This window comes from Eurosta solidaginis, chromosome 1, assembly GCF_040869045.1.
Source record: "Eurosta solidaginis isolate ZX-2024a chromosome 1, ASM4086904v1, whole genome shotgun sequence".
NCBI lineage: Eukaryota > Metazoa > Arthropoda > Insecta > Diptera > Tephritidae > Eurosta > Eurosta solidaginis.
Window position 1 is genome coordinate 265,465,063 of NC_090319.1, and position 18,551 is coordinate 265,483,613.

At 35.0% G+C, this 18,551-nt stretch overlaps 1 protein-coding gene across 11 annotated transcripts in view; it reads right to left on the minus strand.

The window, feature by feature from the left end:
* Nucleotides 1–18,551, minus strand: part of LOC137237244 (probable basic-leucine zipper transcription factor Q) — a 67,557-nt gene that overhangs the window by 18,335 nt on the left and 30,671 nt on the right. For all 11 annotated transcript variants that reach the window (XR_010948876.1, XM_067760658.1, XM_067760657.1 and 8 more), the window contains 2 exons: nucleotides 1,261–1,878; nucleotides 996–1,190 (listed from right to left, as the gene is read on the minus strand). Coding sequence is in view for 10 of the 11 variants with exons in the window: in XM_067760658.1 (XP_067616759.1) it covers nucleotides 996–1,190; nucleotides 1,261–1,878 (813 nt within the window). In the remaining variant the exon portion in view is untranslated. The remainder of the gene's footprint in view (nucleotides 1–995; nucleotides 1,191–1,260; nucleotides 1,879–18,551) is intronic.

Genomic DNA, 18,551 nt, shown 5'->3' on the forward strand with positions numbered 1-18,551 from the left:
GTTGCATATTAGAATAGAAACTCGATCTAAGTCCCTTCGGAGGTATCGCACCTTGTATTTGATTTATTTTTTTATATGCGGCAAAGGACCATCATTGTCGATAATACTCCCCAAAACCTTTAGGCAGTGTCTATCGCTACAATAAGAAGAATGCAAGACAGATCCAGATGAAGCGAGGCGGAGAGAACTAGGGATTATAATGGGGTCCGGCGGTAATTCACAAAAGTCTTGTGGGGTACTTATAACAAGGCACTTTCTTTTAGCTAGGTGAGTTCTTAAGTGGTCTTTCCAAAATCATGAAACGGTGGTAAAGACGAAACTCTTCCGTGGGTATAGGTCCATTTAAATGCTCCAGGTATTGCAAGTACTACTAAAAAGCTTGAAAGCCAGCAGCTGATGGCTTACTCGAAACTTACGTACAACAAACACTTCGGCATAAATATCATCGGGAAAACTGTTTAACCCCCCGGTGATGCGATAAACATCCAAGATATTGACTCTCGGCTTACCAGCTTCGGCTTATTTATGTGCAATATGCATCCCTTACACATCATTTAAGGGTGAGTGAAGTGGGAGTTATCTGCACCAAAAATACGCGTGTTCTTGGAGTTACGAGGCTCAAATTATGTTCCAAGAGCCAAGGGACACTTTACACAGCGCCCGTGAGAAATAATACTGCACTAGAATCCAAATATGTATAATTTAACTTGGTGGGGTAACACCCAAAAAATCAATTGAAGTTATGATCACCTCAAATGGCCATAATATCAATTGGTCTTATGGCCACTTTAAATGGTCTATTTAACTTATGCAACCCAATCATTCCATACTCTAAGCCCAAGGAGTATGCCTGTCTTCTTAAAGAGTATCATTCTTAACGATGGGCTAGCGTAGACTTCAAGTGTCTAATCTGATTCGGATCCAACGGAAGAAACTGGTGTGCTTTTTTTTACGGCACCTTGTGTATTATTTTACTAGCGAAACATAAGACTCACGATAATTGAAGGAACGTTTAACCGGCACTGGCACGGTCTCCAATTCTGGTTGAGAAGTTCTACAGTAACGTTTATTTCCATCCGGACAGCAAACTCGAGGCCAACAATCCGAGTCCGTTTCACACTGCTCAACTTGCCACCACAGCTCGGCTAATGGGCGCGTCGGACATTTTCGTGGTATCAATCCCAAAATAGCTGAAATCAAATAGAATTTAATAATTGCAGATAAGCTGAAAATTATATACGTTTTCTTGTTACTACTCACGTGAGTGTGATGTCTCTTCGAGTGGTTTGATCACACCAGAAACGCAACTTTTGGCACCAAATATTTCACAGCATAGCTCATTACGATTCCAAACGGTGCAATCTCCATCAGTTTTACATATTTTGGGAAAAAGTTGAAAACGTACCTCATTTTCGCGTGGACAATCATATTGGCTGCGTAGATTTTGTACTGCCGTATTACGTTTATCTTTCTCACTTCCGGATTCAGCTGATTTCGGCGCTTGAGCGCCAAAAAAATTAAAAGTTGGCAAAGCAATACGGAATGGACCCTCAGTGGTTACCTTGTTGGGTGTTTGTGTTGTTGTTGTTGATGATGTGTGTTTAGGTATTATTGGCGTTGTCCTTGTTGTTGTCGGTTTTGATGTTGTTGGTTTTGTTTTTGGTGTTGTTGTTGTAGTTGTAGTTACTTTGTTTTTTCGATTACTACTTTTCTTTATCTTAGCCGGTGTCGTTGTTGCTGCACCTGGTGTTGGTGTATATTTTTTTGGTGGTTTTTTAGTAGACGCTGGCTTCGGTGGTCTTGAGAGAGCCCAAAGTGAAGGTGAGAAGAAACTGAACGGGTTGCTTGGTATGAAGTTGAAGCTTTCCTGGGGGCGAACTGCAATGAAATGAAGAGAAAGTATTAGATAGGTTTGATCTCTTATGACACACAACAAATTTAGCTCCGTTTGGCTCCTAACAACAAACAAATCGATTTTCATTTTATATTCAGTTGAGCAGAGCTCACAGAGTATATTAACTTTGATTGGATAACGATTGGTTGTACAGGTATAAAGGAATTAAGATAGATATAGACTTCCATATATCAGAATAATCATTATCGAAAAAAATTTTGATTGGGACATGTCCGTCCGTCCGTCCGTTAACACGATAACTTGAGTAAATTTTGCGGTATCTTGATGAAATATGGTATGTAGGTTCCTGGGCACTCATTACAGATCGCTATTTAAAATGAACGATATCGGACTATAACCACGCCCACTTTTTCGATATCGAAAATTTCGAAAAACCGAAAAAGTGCGATAATTCATTACCAAAGACGGATAAAGCGATGAAGCTTGGTAGCTGAGTTGAACTTATGACGCAGAATAGAAAATTAGTAAAATTTTGGACAATGGGCGTGACACCGCCCACTTTTAAAAAATGGTAATTTAAAAGTTTTGCTAGCTGTAATTTGGCAGTCGTTGAAGATATCATGATGAAATTTGGCAGGAACGTTACTCCTATTACTATATGTATGCTTAAAAAAAATTAGCAAAATCGGAGAACGACTTAAAAAAAAAAATTGTAAGTCAAATTTTAACAAAAAATTTAATATCTTTACAGTATATAAGTAAATTATGTCAACATTCAACTCCAGTAATCATATGGTGCAACAAAATACAAAAATAAAAGAAAATTTCAAAATGGGCGTGGCTCCGCCCTTTTTCATTTAATTTGTCTAGGATACTTTTAATGCCATAAGTCGAACAAAAATTTACCAATCCTTGTGAAATTTGGTAGGGGCTTAGATTCTAGGACGATAATTGTTTTCTGTGGAAAAGGGGGAAATCGGTTGAAGCCACGCCCAGTTTTTGTACACAGTCAACCGTTTGTCCTTCCGCTCGACCGTTAACACGATAACTTGAGCAAAAATCGATATATCTTTACTAAACTAAGTACACGTACTTATCTAAACTCACTTTGTATTGTTATAAAAAATGGCCGAAATCCGACTATGACCACGCCCACTTTTTCGATATCGAAAATTACGAAAAATGAAAAAATGCCATAATTTTATATCAAATACGAAAAAAGGGATGACACGTGGTAATTCGATTGGCTTATTGACGCAAAATATAACTTTAGAAAAAAACTTTGTAAAGTGGGTGTGACACCTACCATATTAAGTAGAAGAAAATGAAAAATTTCTGCAGGGCGAAATCAAAATCCCTTGGAATCTGGGCAGGAATACTATTCGTGGTATTACACATATAAATAAATTATCGGTACCCGACAGATGATGTTCTGAGTCACCCTGGTCCACATTTTGGTCGATAAATCGAAAACGCCTTCCCATATACAACTACCACCACTCCCTTTTAAAACCCTCATTAATACCTTTAACTTAATACCCATTTCGTACAAACACATTATAGAGTCACCCCTGGTCCACCTTTATGGCGATATCTCGAAAAGGCGTCCACCTATAGAACTAATCCCACGCCCTTTTAAAATACTCATTAACACCTTTCATTTGATACCCATATCTTACAAATAAATTCTAGAGTCAGCCCTGGTCTACCTTTATGGCGATATCCCTAAATGGCGTCCACCTATAGAACTATGGCCCACTCCCTCTTAAAATACTCTTTAATACCTTCCATTTGATACACATGTCATACAAACACATGCCAGGGTTACCTTATGTTAATTTTCCTACATGGTGATTATATTTGGTAATAAACCAAATATTTATTTTATTTTTAAAAATTTATTTTTGTTTATTTTTGAGTTTAGATATTTTCTAACTAATTAGAATTTTCTTTTTTTGAAGTTATTCAAAATTTTAAGTTAACACGAAAACTCAATTAAAATTATTTTAAAAATTAAAGTAAAGAGTACAAAGTAGTTAACACTATATTTACTCCCCCTCCAAGAAAATTTGAAACAAACAAATTATTAATTAATATTAAAAGTAACCTTTTTTTGTTTTTTGTTGTTTGATGTATTTGTATTTAAATTAGTGTTAATAAGTATGTTTGCTGGTTTAAGTAAATCAATTGAAATATTTTTAATAGTATTTTTGTATTGAATTGTAAATGTTTTATTCTTCTTAGAGATAACTTTAAAAGGTCCTTCATAAGGTGATTCTAAATTAGATTTACGAAGAACTTTAACAAAAACATACTCACAATTTTCTAATTGTTTAGGAACGAAAAAATTTTCTTTATTATGATGAAACACTTTAGAACGAACAAGCGAAAAATATTCTCTTATTTTATGAAGAGCGTCATTAGAAAAATCATGTTCTTTATTACTATTTGAAATAATTAATTCACCAGGTATTCTAAGTGTTTGGCCATAAACAAGTTCAGCAGATGAACATTTTAAATCTTCTTTAATAGAAGTTCGTAAACCAAGTAGAATGAATGGTAAAATGTCAGACCAATGAACCGAGTCGTTTGATGCTATAATTGCTGCTTTTAAAGTTCGATGAAATCTCTCTATCATGCCATTTGCTTGGGGATGGTAAGGAGATGTATGAATTTTATGAGAACCTAAAAGTTTAGTTAATTCCGTAAAAAATTTTGAGGTGAATTGTGAACCTTGATCTACTGTAATATTCAATGGTATACCAAATCGTGGTATATAATTTTGAATAAAAGTTTTTACTATAGTATTTGTTGAAATATCTTTAAGTGGATAAGCTTCAGGCCAACGTGAAAATCTGTCAATAATTGTTAAAATATAACAATTTCCATTTGAAACTGGAAGAGGTCCAACAATATCCATATGAATATGTTCAAAACGGTCTGATGGTATTTGAATTTTTTGGATAGGAGATTTAGTATGTCTTGAAATTTTGGATTTTTGACAATTGATGCAAGATGAAGTCCAATCGTTAATCTCTTTACGCATGTTAGGCCAATAATATTTATTTTGAATTAATTTTCTAGTTGTTCTTATACTTGGATGAGATAATGAGTGAATTTTGTCAAATATAATTCTTCTCATAGAATGTGGAACATAAGGTCGAAAAGGTTGTAGAGAAACATCACACCATATGTTTAAATTAATAATTGGAATATGAATTTCTTTTAAATTATTTTAGAATTTGGATCAGAAATGGTTTTTTGTAAAAATGTATCAGTTTGCTGTTCTTTATATAAAGTTTCTAAATTTATATCTTGAGTTGAAATTGCATTTATTTCTGGAATACGGGAAAGTGTGTCGGCAACTATGTTGTCTTTTCCACGTATATATTGAATATCATTTGTAAATTGAGCAATATATTCAAGATGACGTAGTTGACGAGGAGATCTATCTACTTTAGAATTTAGAACATGAATTAAAGGTTTATGATCAGTATAAATTGTAAAAGTTCTACCTTCAAGAAAATGTTTAAAATGTTTAATTGAATTATAAATTGCCAAAAGTTCACGATCAAATGTTGAATATTTAGTTTCTGTTGTAGTTAGTTTTCTTGAAAAATAAGCTAAGGGTTCTAGTATATTATTGCTAGTTTGTTGAAGAACTGCTCCAATAGCAACATTTGATGCATCTACTGCTAATGATAAAGTACCATTTTTGTCGAAATGTGTAAGTAAAGTATTTTTAGCAAAAAGTTTTTTAACATTTTCGAAAGCTGTTGTGGTTTCATTTGTCCAATTTAATTGTTTGAGTTTGTTTTTAATTGCATGTGTTAATATTTCATGCAGAGGACTAAGTTCTGTTGCTAACATTTTAATATATCTGTGATAGTAATTTATCATACCTAAAAATTTTTGTAATTTATTTATAGAAATTGGTTTTTCAAAATTTGTTATGATTTCAATTCTATCTAAAGATGGTTTAATACCTTCGCCTGAAATTTCGTAACTTAAAAAATTTAATTTATTTACACCGAGAGTACATTTTGAAGGTTTGATATTTAAATTATATTCTTAAGTCTTTTGAAAACTGATTTTAAATGATTTATATGTTGATCTTCATTATCACTGGCAATAAGAATGTCATCAATGTATGTAAATACAAAATCGAAATCAGAAAATACTTCATTAATAAAGTTTGAGCACTGTTTCGTAAACCGAAAGGCATTCTTACGAATTCAAACATTCCAAAAGGGGTAGTTATTGCAGTTTTATGAATGTCTTCTTCTGCCATTGGAATTTGGTGGTAAGCACGTACAAGATCAATTTTGGAAAAATATTGTTTGTTTTTTAAATCAATTGTTAAATCGTGAATATGTGGTAAGGGATACCGATCTGGTGTAGTAATAAAATTAAGTCTTCGATAGTCTCCGCAAGGTCTCCAATCATTTGGTTCTTTTTTAGGAACGAGATGAAGTGGAGATGCAATAGGAGAATTTGAGGGTCTGCATATACCCGTTTTAACTAAAAATTCAAATTCAGCTTTAGCAATTTTAAGTTTGATTGGATCAAGACGTCTTGGTTTCGAAAATGGCAAAATACCTTTTGTTTCTATCCTGTGAACCGTATGGTGTTTAACTTTTTTAGTATAATCTGGTTCACAGGTAATAGATGGAAATTCATTAAGTAATTTTGAAAACTTATTTTCGACAATAGGAATTTTGAGTGAGAAAATATCAGAAAATCCAGAAGATCCAGTAACTTTAATTTTTGTAGTAGAATCCATTATTTCTTTATTTTTAATATTGACAATAATTCCGAATTTTTCTAAAAAGTTTGCTCCTAAAATTGGTGTATCAATATTCGCAATAATGAATGGAAATTCAAAATCTCTTCTTAAACCTAAATCAATTTTAAGTAGTTTTGTACCGAAAGTTTCAATTGAAGAACCGTTTGCTGCAGTCAAAGTAAGATCCGAATTTCTTTTATAAATTTTAAATTTAGAAAAAGGAATAACTGATACAACTGCACCTGTATCGATAAGAAAATTAAGTTTATTGAATTTATCAAATATGAATAGGCGACGAGTAGGTTTAATAATAGTTCCATTATCCGTCACCGTCATAATGGATCGTTTCAGTTTAAATTTTGTTCGGAATTTGAATTATGATTTTGATTAAAATTGCATGTGGGTATACATTTGAGAGCGTTATTCTTAAATTTTTTGTGATACCAACAAATAGTTGTTTGTGAATTAAAATTACGATTGTTTGAAAAATTTCTTGATTCTGAAAAATTTCGAGATTTAGATCTATTTCTATCTTTAGATCTTGAACGGATTTGTAATTGATTAATATCATTAGAAATTTTATTTAAATTTTGATAAATAGTCGTAGTTAATTCAGTTAAATTTTTAACGCATTGTTCTAAAATATTATTATTTATACTTGAGACTACAGGAGATTTGGAAGAATGAGGTTTATTGATTAAATCAAAAAGTTTGTCAGCTAAAATAATAATTTCATCTCTGTTTTGATTATTATTGGAAGTCAAATGAATTTGTATTTCTTGTGGTAATTTACGAATCCACAATTTAAAGAGTAATTCTTGACTAACTATGGAGTCAGAACCTATAAGTGATTTCATAAATCTGAATAATTCAGATGGTGAACGATCACCAAGTTCAGTTTTTGAAAATAATTGTTCTAATCGTTTTTCTTCGCTAAGAGAAAATCTTTCACATAGAACTTTTTTGATTGTATCATATTTATTAAAAAGAGGAGGAGGGTTAATAACATCTAAAATTTTAGATATAGTATCTCGTTGAAGAGTAATTAGAACATTTTGAAATTTTAAATTGTCATCATTGATATTGTTAATTTCAAATTGTCCTTCAACAAGCAAAAACCAGGCATCAGGACAATCTTGCCAAAATTGTGGTAATTTAATAGATTTAGTAGAAGGAAAATTTGTAAAGTTATCTTGTGTTGAAGTATTTTGTGTTGTTTTAGAGATGTTGTTTTGTGTTGTATTAATGTTAGAATTTTGAGTTGTATTGTGAGTCATGATGTTATTTGTATGGTTGATATATTACGGGTTCGTATTGGTGAACGTAGAACCATATGAAAAAAAAAAAAAATTAAATGAAAAATTTGAAAATTAGAAAATATTTAAGAATTTTTTTGGAAAGGGAGTTAACAATTTAAATAAAATATTTATTTTTATATAAAAAAAAAGTAGATTTAAATAATTTATATAAAATTGTTAAAATATAAAAATAATTTTAAAATAAATTTGAAAATCTAAAAGGTTTAAAATTATAAAATTTTAATTTATATTATATTTGCAAAATTTTTAATTTAATATTAAAATAAAAATTGTACTTACATAAAATTAAATTTAATAAAAAAATATTAAAATTAATAAATAGTTGATTGATGATTGTAAAGATTTTAAGCGAATTAATTGCGTTTTTTTGACGTGATAATCATTACATACATCGTTGTTGATGTTTATGCAATGGTTTTGTTATGCAATGGCTTTGTTATGAAATGGCTTTGTAATTAGTGAAGAGGACAGGTTACGAATGATTCCAAAAAATGGCATACAATATGATTTGTGCGCTGAAAAGTTGACGTAGTGTATACTCAATTAAATAATTTATTATACACAAAGTTCACACAAAAATCTCTTTGTTATAAGAGAAAATACTTGGTCAACTTTTATAAATTTTCGTTTCGATGATATGTGCGTGGAATAAATGTCGTACGCACAGAATATTACATAAATAAATAAATGTGTATACATACACATACGAATAAGTGAATGTAGAAAAGTTAATTGCTTTTGATTATTTTCAATTTTTGTTCATAAATCTGGTAAAATTTGGGTTCCATTTTCGGATTATTATTAATTAATTTGTCTTAATCTGTATTTGGATTTAATATTTTTATTTATTTCTTTTATGATGTTGTTGTTAATAAGGTTTATTGTACATAAATAATAACTTAAAATATCTTGTAAATGTCTTAAATCATGTTCAGTTTTTCGTAGTACATTAGTGATTTTAAAATTTATTCCGTATTCCGTTAGTGGCAAGCATGTATAGTCACTGTCGTTGGAACAGAAAACACTGCAAATTCCACTGTTTTTTTTTTTTTATTTTTAAAAATTTATTTTTGTTTATTTTTGAGTTTAGATATTTTCTAACTAATTAGAATTTTCTTTTTTTGAAGTTATTCAAAATTTTAAGTTAACACGAAAACTCAATTAAAATTATTTTAAAAATTAAAGTAAAGAGTACAAAGTAGTTAACACTATATTGATTTCCCCTTATTTTGTCTCCATAGCTCTCAGCTGAGTATGTAATGTTCGGTTACACCCGAACTTAGCCTTCCTTACTTGTTTTATTTTGTTTTGTAAATTTTGTGCTTTTGTTGTTGTTTGGCTATATCAGGAAAGATTTTTAAGTAAGTATTGTAACCCATATATTTGTATTTATGTGTGAGGGATTTGTTGTTCTTCAGCAGCAAAATACTGTAACGAATTTAGTGCAATTCTTTTTATTTGCAACCTTCTGCTAACGTTCGAATCACTTAATTGTTGAATAAATAACTCCACTATTCAATAATGCAAAATGGCCTTTATTAGACTACTTTCAAAATAACACTTATATTGCTCGCCAGATATCGCCGCCAGCCTTTCCAGATGAACCACCTTCATTTTGGTTCGTGGTTTACCAATGGTTTGTATGCGGTAAACTACATCGTTGATTCGTTTTACAACTTTGTATGGGCCTTCCCAGTTACACTGCAATTTCGGGGACAAACCATTTTTCCGTTGTGGGTTGTATAACAGCACCAAATCTCCTTCCTGAAAACCTTCCGAATTAATTGCTTTATCGTATCTGGCTTTCATCTTGTCACTCATAATCTTTGCTTACAAGATCGTGTATCTCTCTCAGCTCTTCTTCCAAGACACCAGTGGATTTCTTGACATTTCTCTCCGCCTCGACATCTATCCCAAACTTCAAATCAGCTGGCAGTCGAAGGTCGTTGCCAAAAATTACCTCTGAATGAGTTTGGCCCGTTGTCTCATGCACTGCCGATCGGTAAGCCATCAAGAATAATGATATTTGTGTATCCCACTCCTTATGGTACTTGTCTACTACTTTCCTTAAATGCTCCTCCAATTGAAACGTTTCACCATGACATCGGACTGAGGATGCAATGCAGTTGTCCGTGTTTTTCGAATGCCCAACTTCTTTCGCATTTCTTGGAACACAGCTGATTCAAAATTCCTGCCTTGGTCAGAATGTAACCCCATTGGTGCACCATACCTTGCACCCAATCGTTTGTAACCACTTCTGCTACTGTTTCCGCTTCTTGGTGTAGGATTGTGTATACCTCTGGCCATTTACTGAAATAATCCATAACCACCAGTATGTATTTGTTTCCGCGGTTGCTAGTAGGAAATAGACCTGCGACATCCATCGCGATCCTTTCAAATGGTGCACCTGAAATATACTGCTTCATCTGGCCATGACTTCGTGTTTTGGGGGCCTTCCGATCTGTTGCAAACCTCGCAATTGGTAATCCACTCGGTGACCGACTGACGGCAACCAACCCAGTAGAATCTCTGCTTAATTTTCTCGAGCGTCTTCGTGATTCCACGATGACCTCCACTTAGACCGTTATGTAGTTCACTGAGAACGTCGGGAATCCTTTTCCTTGAAACAACTATCAGTATCCTCTTACTTTGATCATCCTCACTCTCCCATACTCGATGCAAGCAACCGGATATCAACTCTAAACTGTTCCACTGTGCCCAATATGATTTCGCAATGGGACTCTCTGCTGACATCTACTCTCTATTTTGTCTTTCGTTTCGTTCGAGCCATTGCATAACATGTGACAGATCAATATCTTCTAGCTGACACTTCCTTAGTTGTTCCTTGTCCCATACATGTTATAGTCATTAGCCTGACATCTATAATGTCTTCTTTAGCCTCGGCCTTTGAACAGTACTTGCATTCCAAACTACATGGTCTTCGTGACATTGCATCGGCATTTCCATGTGTACTACCTTTTCGATGCTCAATGGAAAAGCCATAGCTTTGTAGTCGCTCGATCCACCGTGCCAATTGTCCTTCCGGATTACGGAACTACAGAAGCCATTTCAATGTTGCGTGATCGGTCCTGACGCGGAATCGCTGGCTGTAGAGGTATTTGTGAAAATGTTTAATGCACTCTACCAATGCCAACAGTTCTCTCCGTGTAACGCAATAGTTCCTCTCTGGTTTTCCAATCGAACGGCTGTAATATGCAACTACCTTATCCTGTCCATCGACCAGTTGTGATAAAACGCCTCCTATAGCATATCCACTCGCATCTGTATCTAGAATAAATGTTGCTCCTGGACTCGGATATGCCAACAATGGGGCAGTGCACAAACGCTCTTTCAATGTTTGGAAAGCCACTTCTTGCTCCTTCTTCCATTCGAAAGCTTTATTTTTTCTTGTAAGCTCGTGGAGGCTTTGGGCTACGCTAGCAAAATTTGGTACAAATCGGCGGTAATATGTGCTAGCCCAAGGCAACTTCTTAATTCATGTAGGTTCTGTGGTCTTGGCCAATCCTTTACTGCCTCTATCTTTTCGTTCGCAGTGCAGATGCCTGCTCTGTCGTTACCTTGTGACCCAAATAATTTACTTCCTTTTTAAACAGCGCACACTTTTTGGGACTTAGCTTCAGACCAGCACCAGCTATTCTCTGGAAAACTTCCAAGTTTTTAAGATGTTGATCAAAGTTCTTACCCAATACGATGATGTCATCCAGGTACACCAAGCATGTTTTCCAATGTAGTCCTTTCAATACCTGATCCATGAGTCTCTCGAAAGTAGCTGGTGCATTACATAATCCAAAGGGCATTACTGCAAATTGCCAAAGACCATCTCCGACGCTGAAGGCTGTTTTCTCTTTGTCTTCCTCCTTCACCTCCACTTGCCAGTAGCCATTTTTCAAGTCCAGTGTGGAAAACCATTTCGTACCAGAGAGCGATTCCAGAGTGTCGTCAATTCTTGGCAATGGTAGCTATCCTTTTTCGTGACGTCGTTCAACTTGCGGTAGTCCGAGCAAAATCTCATTCTCCCATCCTTCTTCTTCACAAGTACCGCAGGTGAGCTCCATGGACGAGCTGATGGTTCGATGATGCCGCTGTCGCTCATTTCTTGTACGATTTGACTCACAACTTCCCGTTTCGCCAGTGGAACACTACGAGGAGTTTGACGTATCGGCCTTTCGTCTCCAGTGTTAATTTGATGTTTCACAACATTGGTGCGGCCTGGTTTGGAACCATCCTGGTCATATATGTTTGCGTACTTTAGGAGCAGTTGCTTTGCCTTACTCTGATAATCTTCCTCTAGCCCCTCCGTCCATGCCATGATGTCATTTGAAAGATCAATATTACTAAATGAAACATGTTCCTGGAGCTGTTCACAGTTAATAACTACTTCAGCCTCTTGGCATCTTCCCAAAATAGCTCCTTTGGTCAGTTTGAGTGGTGGCTTGAACTCATTGAGTACTCTTACCGGAATACGTCCATCTTGTTTTGTCGTAGCCAGGGTTTTTCCTACAAGTATGTTCGGTGCTTATTTGTTTGCTACTTCGACAACCCACAATTTGTTTGTCCCGCAATCTCCATCAACCTTTGCCCAGATGACTACTTCTGATTTTGGTAGTATTTGCTGACTCTCTTCCACCAGCACTCGTTTACTGCTGTAGACTCTCTCGTAGCCGAAACTAAGTGGTACATCCATGTTCTTATATCGCATCGTCTTGCTTTGCATGTCGATCTTGATGCCCTGGTCGATTAAGAAGTCCACTCCAATTATGATTTCATCAACAATCTCTGCCACTATAAAATTGTGTACTACCGTGACGTTCCCAATTGCGACTTCACATGCTACTTCTCCTAGAACCGTGCTTTCTTCTCCAGTTGCTGTACGCAATCTTGCTCCATGCAATGGTCTTATCTTCTTGTTGACTAAATCCGCTCGAATGATGGAATGAGATGGACCCGTATCTACAATCAGTAAACGTTCCTTTCCATCCACATGTCCTCCGACAGTAAGATTGTTTGACCTTCTTCCAAATTGCGAGATAGAGATTATGGAGCATTCAATTGAGGGAGCCAGCTGTCGCCCCTTGCGGCTGACTCGCTTTAGTTTAACGACTGAGTAGATTTGGAGATTTCCTCATCTCCTTCAGCTCTGCGTTTACGGCCACCCACATTGTTGGAACTATTGGGATTGGTACTGCAAAAACGTGCAATGTGCCCTGGCTTTCCACACTTAAAGCATTTGACGGCACCATCGTTTTTCTACTGCGTTCCTTTTAATGCTTCTAAAATTGTGCCTACCCAGTCTGGCCTTTCCTCTTCCACGCAATGAGCTTTGTACGCTGGCTTACTCAAAAGTGAGGCAGTTTCCTGAGTTAGTGCATGGGATACTGTTTCAGCAAATGTTTGCTTTGGGCTTGCGTATGTAGCTCGCTTTGTTTCGACGCCCCGTATGCCATTTATAAAACTCTGAATCTTTACCCTTTCAGCGTATTCCACAGGTGCGTTCGCATTTGCAAGATGAGCCAATCTTTCAATGTCTGAAGCAAACTCCTGCATAGTCTCGTTGGATTTTTGGTAGCGGTTTTGCAATTCTATTTGGTAGATCTGTTTCCTATGCTCGCTTCCGTAACGTCTCTCTAGAGCGCTCATCAATGTTTCGTAGTTGTTCCGCTCGTACTCTGGGATGGTCTGTAAGATTTCCGCAGCTGGTCCTTTCAAAGCTGCGAACAATGCAGCAACTTTATCTTCAGCATTCCAGTTGTTCACTGTTGCGGTCTTCTCAAACTTTAACCTAAAGACCTGGAAAGGAACAGAACCGTCAAAGGATAGTGTTTTTACCTTTGGATTACTCGCAGAAACTGCTGGGCGATTTAGTTGCAACTGCTCCATACGTCCTTTTAAATCCTCAACTTCTGCCTGAAATTGGGCGATTTTTGTATCCTGTGCTTCCAGCTTTGATGATATACGAACTTCCTGCTCTTCAAGCTGTATAGAGATCTAAGATGATATCTGCGCTGAAATTCGTGCCGACATTTGCGCTTCCAGTTGAGATGCCAAATATATCTTCTGTTCTTCCAATTGTGATGTTATATTAGTCTTTTGTTCTTCCAGTTCAGATGACACTTGCGACGCCATTTCTGAAATGCGTACCTCCTGTGATTCCAGTTGGGATGATATTTGCGACGGCATTGATGTTACTGTCGAAGTTTGTGCAGATATTGCAGCCAACATCATGTTCAAGTCTGTGCTGGTAACTGTCTGCATGTTTCGATTTTCTCTTAAATTTTTGTTGTTGTCTCGTCGATATCAATATCAAAGACGTGCTGTTCAACATTAATTACTTCCGTCTCCATAGCGTCTCATAGCCGTGCTTGAAGTTCGATCTTATTGCCGGTTGTACTCAACCCACGGTTCTCCAACTCCTTTTTCAATTGCTGGATCCTTAAATCACTCAACTTTGTCATGTCCATGTTGTATTCAAAATCTTCGGAATTTATTCAACAATTCCTCTTCTGACACCAATTGTAACGAATTTAGTGCAATTCCTCTTATTTGCAACCTTCTGCTAACGTTCGAATCACTAAACTGTTGAATAAATAACTCCACTATTCAATAATGCAAAATGGGCTTTATTAGACTACTTTCAAAATAACACTTATATTGCTCGCCAGATAGCGTCTTAAATCAAACTGATTGTCGTGCCTCTACTGTTGCTGCCTTTTATACTCTATGATTTCTCGTTCGCATACTTCTAGGCGCTTCCAGAATTTACTTAGTTACTGCTATAAAATTATAACTACAGATGCACGTGTATAGCCTCTCATATGCGCGTATATATTTGAGTGACACTTCCACCGATAATTGCCTTCTTTTGGGACCATCTCAGATAAGATATATGCATGTGTTTGTGCATCTCTTCTCCGCTGCTCGTATGGACATATGGGTAGACATAATGATTGATTTGTTGATGTGCATAGGAGTCACTGCTTAGTATCGGCTTAGAGATGATATTACCCCGTAGTGTTGCTAGTATTCGTCACAATACTTTAAGGTGGAACTATTTTATTTTTAGTAACTCCGCGAAGGCTGTTTTTTATATTTTTTATGGACGTTGTTGCCGTGCCATCAAGTGCTATTTTGAACTTAGTAGACTACTGAAAAGTGAAGTTCCCATTCGAAGAACAAACATCGATATTAGTATTATTATTAATTTATGGCGCTTGATCTTTCAGTATTGTATTTAAGTATTTTAGGTAGCCTGAAGGGGTAGGCTTTTTACTCCGTATCACGAGGGGACTAAGATTCACGTCACTTAGATGGGATAGTATCTGCCTTGCCAGAGCGACGCATTAACAGAGAATTTGACCAGTCTTTGTCCTGCGCAGTCAACCCAATATTGTCTTACCTACTTTGATTCCCAGTTACTTTGGACACCCGGGAACAAAACATTGTTTTTGACTCCCAGATCATTTAGGACACCAATGCATTCATACACTACATCTGAGAAGTTTTACTCGCGGATAAGCCTCTCCGTAGGCATTCTCTGCTGCATATTTCTATTGCACAGATTTTTGCCTGTAGAATCCCATTGGTAACGATTTCTTGATGTTCAGCCCATAAATACCATCTAGCGTTTTTCCGTCATCAAATTTTTATCCATCCGAGAACCAGACCTCTGAGTCAGGGTCAGTATATAAATTCCCTGTTCCCAAAGTGTTCTGTCTACAATGGACACCTCGAAATTGTATGAGATTCTTAGCATAGGGGATATTGCATTACGTAGTTGCAATACGGGATTTCCACGGCTTGATGTGCCATGTTATCGAAACTCCCTAAAAATGTTAATAATAACGACGCTGAGGGCTTTATTTCTAGACTCTAAATACTTTTCCATTTCGTGAGGCTATGAATAGTCGTATCCGTGTATTTTTCTGACGGATAGGCAAATTACATAGGTCCTAAACAGACGCTAACACAAAAAACACTTTAGGAAATGTTTTAGCAAAACCTCTGAGTTTATTTCTGCTATAAAAAGTTGCTCGACAAAAATGGATCTGCCTTAGCAGATATCGTTTGTAGTTCACCATTATTTCTAATAAAACGTAAATTGCAAAAAAACTAATTTTAATAATACTGTTGATTAGTTGATTATACCTGAAAATATATGACTACTGCGGCCAAAAGAATAGTTCGAAATAATTTTAAATTTTTTATTTTATTTTTATGAACCACCCTAATGTACACATACGCTCACATGGTTTATTCCTATTTGTCTATAATTAAGTTTAAGTACATTATGATTTACAAAAGTATAAGACATCATAATTGGAAAAGTAAATTTTATTGCATTCTTCATTGACAGAACAAAAGTCATGTTCAAAACCATAATATTTGCACTGTGTTTATGCAAAATTGAATGGTACGCATCAACAATTATTTTGGAACTGCGGTTGTTATGCATAAATACTATCAATTAGATATATCACATTTAAGTAGTATTTATATAATATGCAAATATACAGTTCTTAAGTTCTTGTATTTATGGATATTAGTCTTTGGACTTGATTCTCTTTGAATAGTTAGTAATTATTAGTATGTCTTCTAGGCCATTAAAGACTATAAATAAATGTATTGTTATGTTAAATTTAATTCTTTAAACTAGACGTGAGTGAATATAGAAGTCGAATGAATTCATATATAAATAAATAGGTAGATAATTTTCAAAAGAGTTTTAAACAGGTTTTATGGTTATCTGTGTATCTTAATTGATTTAAGTAAAAACTTCCATTATAAAAGATTATTCGAATATTTTCACTTATCAAACAAAAAATATAGGAAATTATAAACATCGACAAAGAACCAAGCTGTGTAAGTATACAAAGTTAGGAAAATTACATTTCATGCTAATCTAGATTTTATCATAATCACAAATGACTATTTGGTCTTGATCTTGACAAATGAAAAGAAAAACCACAGATGAATAGGTATGGAACATGCATGCTCTTTCAAACCGTTTCCTAGAATGGGTTTTAAATGCCAGCTGTCTATGCATTCCATTGTAAGGCTTGGTTTCCTCGAAGGCGGTGTCGCTATATAGCGGCCATTACATAGCTAGAGATGGGAAATGCCCAAATGGTAAATACCCGGTAAATTGGGTATATATGGTAAAAATGGGTAAATACCCAAATATTTACCCAAAAGAAGGGTAAAAATAATCTTTTGGAAAATATGGGAAACAAACACACAAATTCAATCCAAAATGTACCCAATTTGTCCTATATTGGTGGCTAGTTAGCCATTACGCTATCGGTTGATTTAATTTTAATCTGTAATCCAGCGTTTTTCAAAAATATTTAGCCAATAATACATCCGTTGCAAAAACTTAAGTTTACCCAGTAAACATTTTAAGTCAAACAAGTGTCGGAAGAATATCTAAATTGGAACGTTTACAGTCGGTATGTGCTCATTTGGGATGCCGTAACCAATGTATTTCCTATAAGTCATAAGTAAGTCTTAAAAGGCGTCTAAACAGCTCATATTATACTCTACTGGAACTCTCCGACGTCATTTTTAACTCTAATAAACTCTGATTATGTGAGACCTATATGGCCTATTTATTAGGCATCGTCAGCGCTTATTGGGGTCATATATGGTTCGACACACCAGGACAGAGCGTGGCAGCTTTGCGGTCACATTAAAGATGTCAAGAAGCGTCCATGAGCGAAAAAACGTCGATGCTTATACAAAAAAAGAATCGCAAGGGTAACTATAATATACAAATGTAATTCATTTTGTATTAAAATGAAAAATTGTCGTAACAAAGTTTCAAAATTTGCTCCAAACTCGCTGTGATGAACATATATAGTTGATAAATGATAATTTTTGCATGCTAGGTTAGGAGCTTTTAGGCCGTTAAATAAAAGGAAAAAATATAATTTTCTTTTACCCTCCTACGCGTTTCGACACTTTTCTGATTCCTACATTGCCCACTTATTTTGGATTCGTTTCGGATTCTTAAATTTTGAGCGCCGTGAGCATGTTTGAGGGATAGCTTTGTTTGCGTAAATATGTGTACCCTATAAACATTATCTTACAGTTCTGGAGTTCAATATGGGTCTGAAAAATATCAGCTTCAAAAATGCTATCACCTTAGAGCCTTTTATGACTCCAATTTGATGAAATTATGAACAAACGAAAAATATTAAAATCGGTAAACTAGGCAGCTCCGGAATAAAAATTCAGAAATTTTTCTGCGACAATTTATTCTAAATAAATAAATAATTCAACTAATACTTATTTCTTTTTTATCTTATCCTCATGGGAGTTTTATCACAACAATTTTCTCCCTTATAATTTTCGCTTCGGATATATGTCAAAAATTCTTCCTAAATGCCCTGAAGTAATGTCATTAAAAGACTAAAAATTAGCAGTATATGACGCCAATAAGGCTCATACATGATATCTCAAAGAGACCTGTATAAGACTGTTTGCTGGGTTGTTTGTTTAAAATCAAAACGAAATTTTTTTTATTTAATAAATAATAAAAATACCCGGTAGAATCCCAACTCTATACATAGCGGCA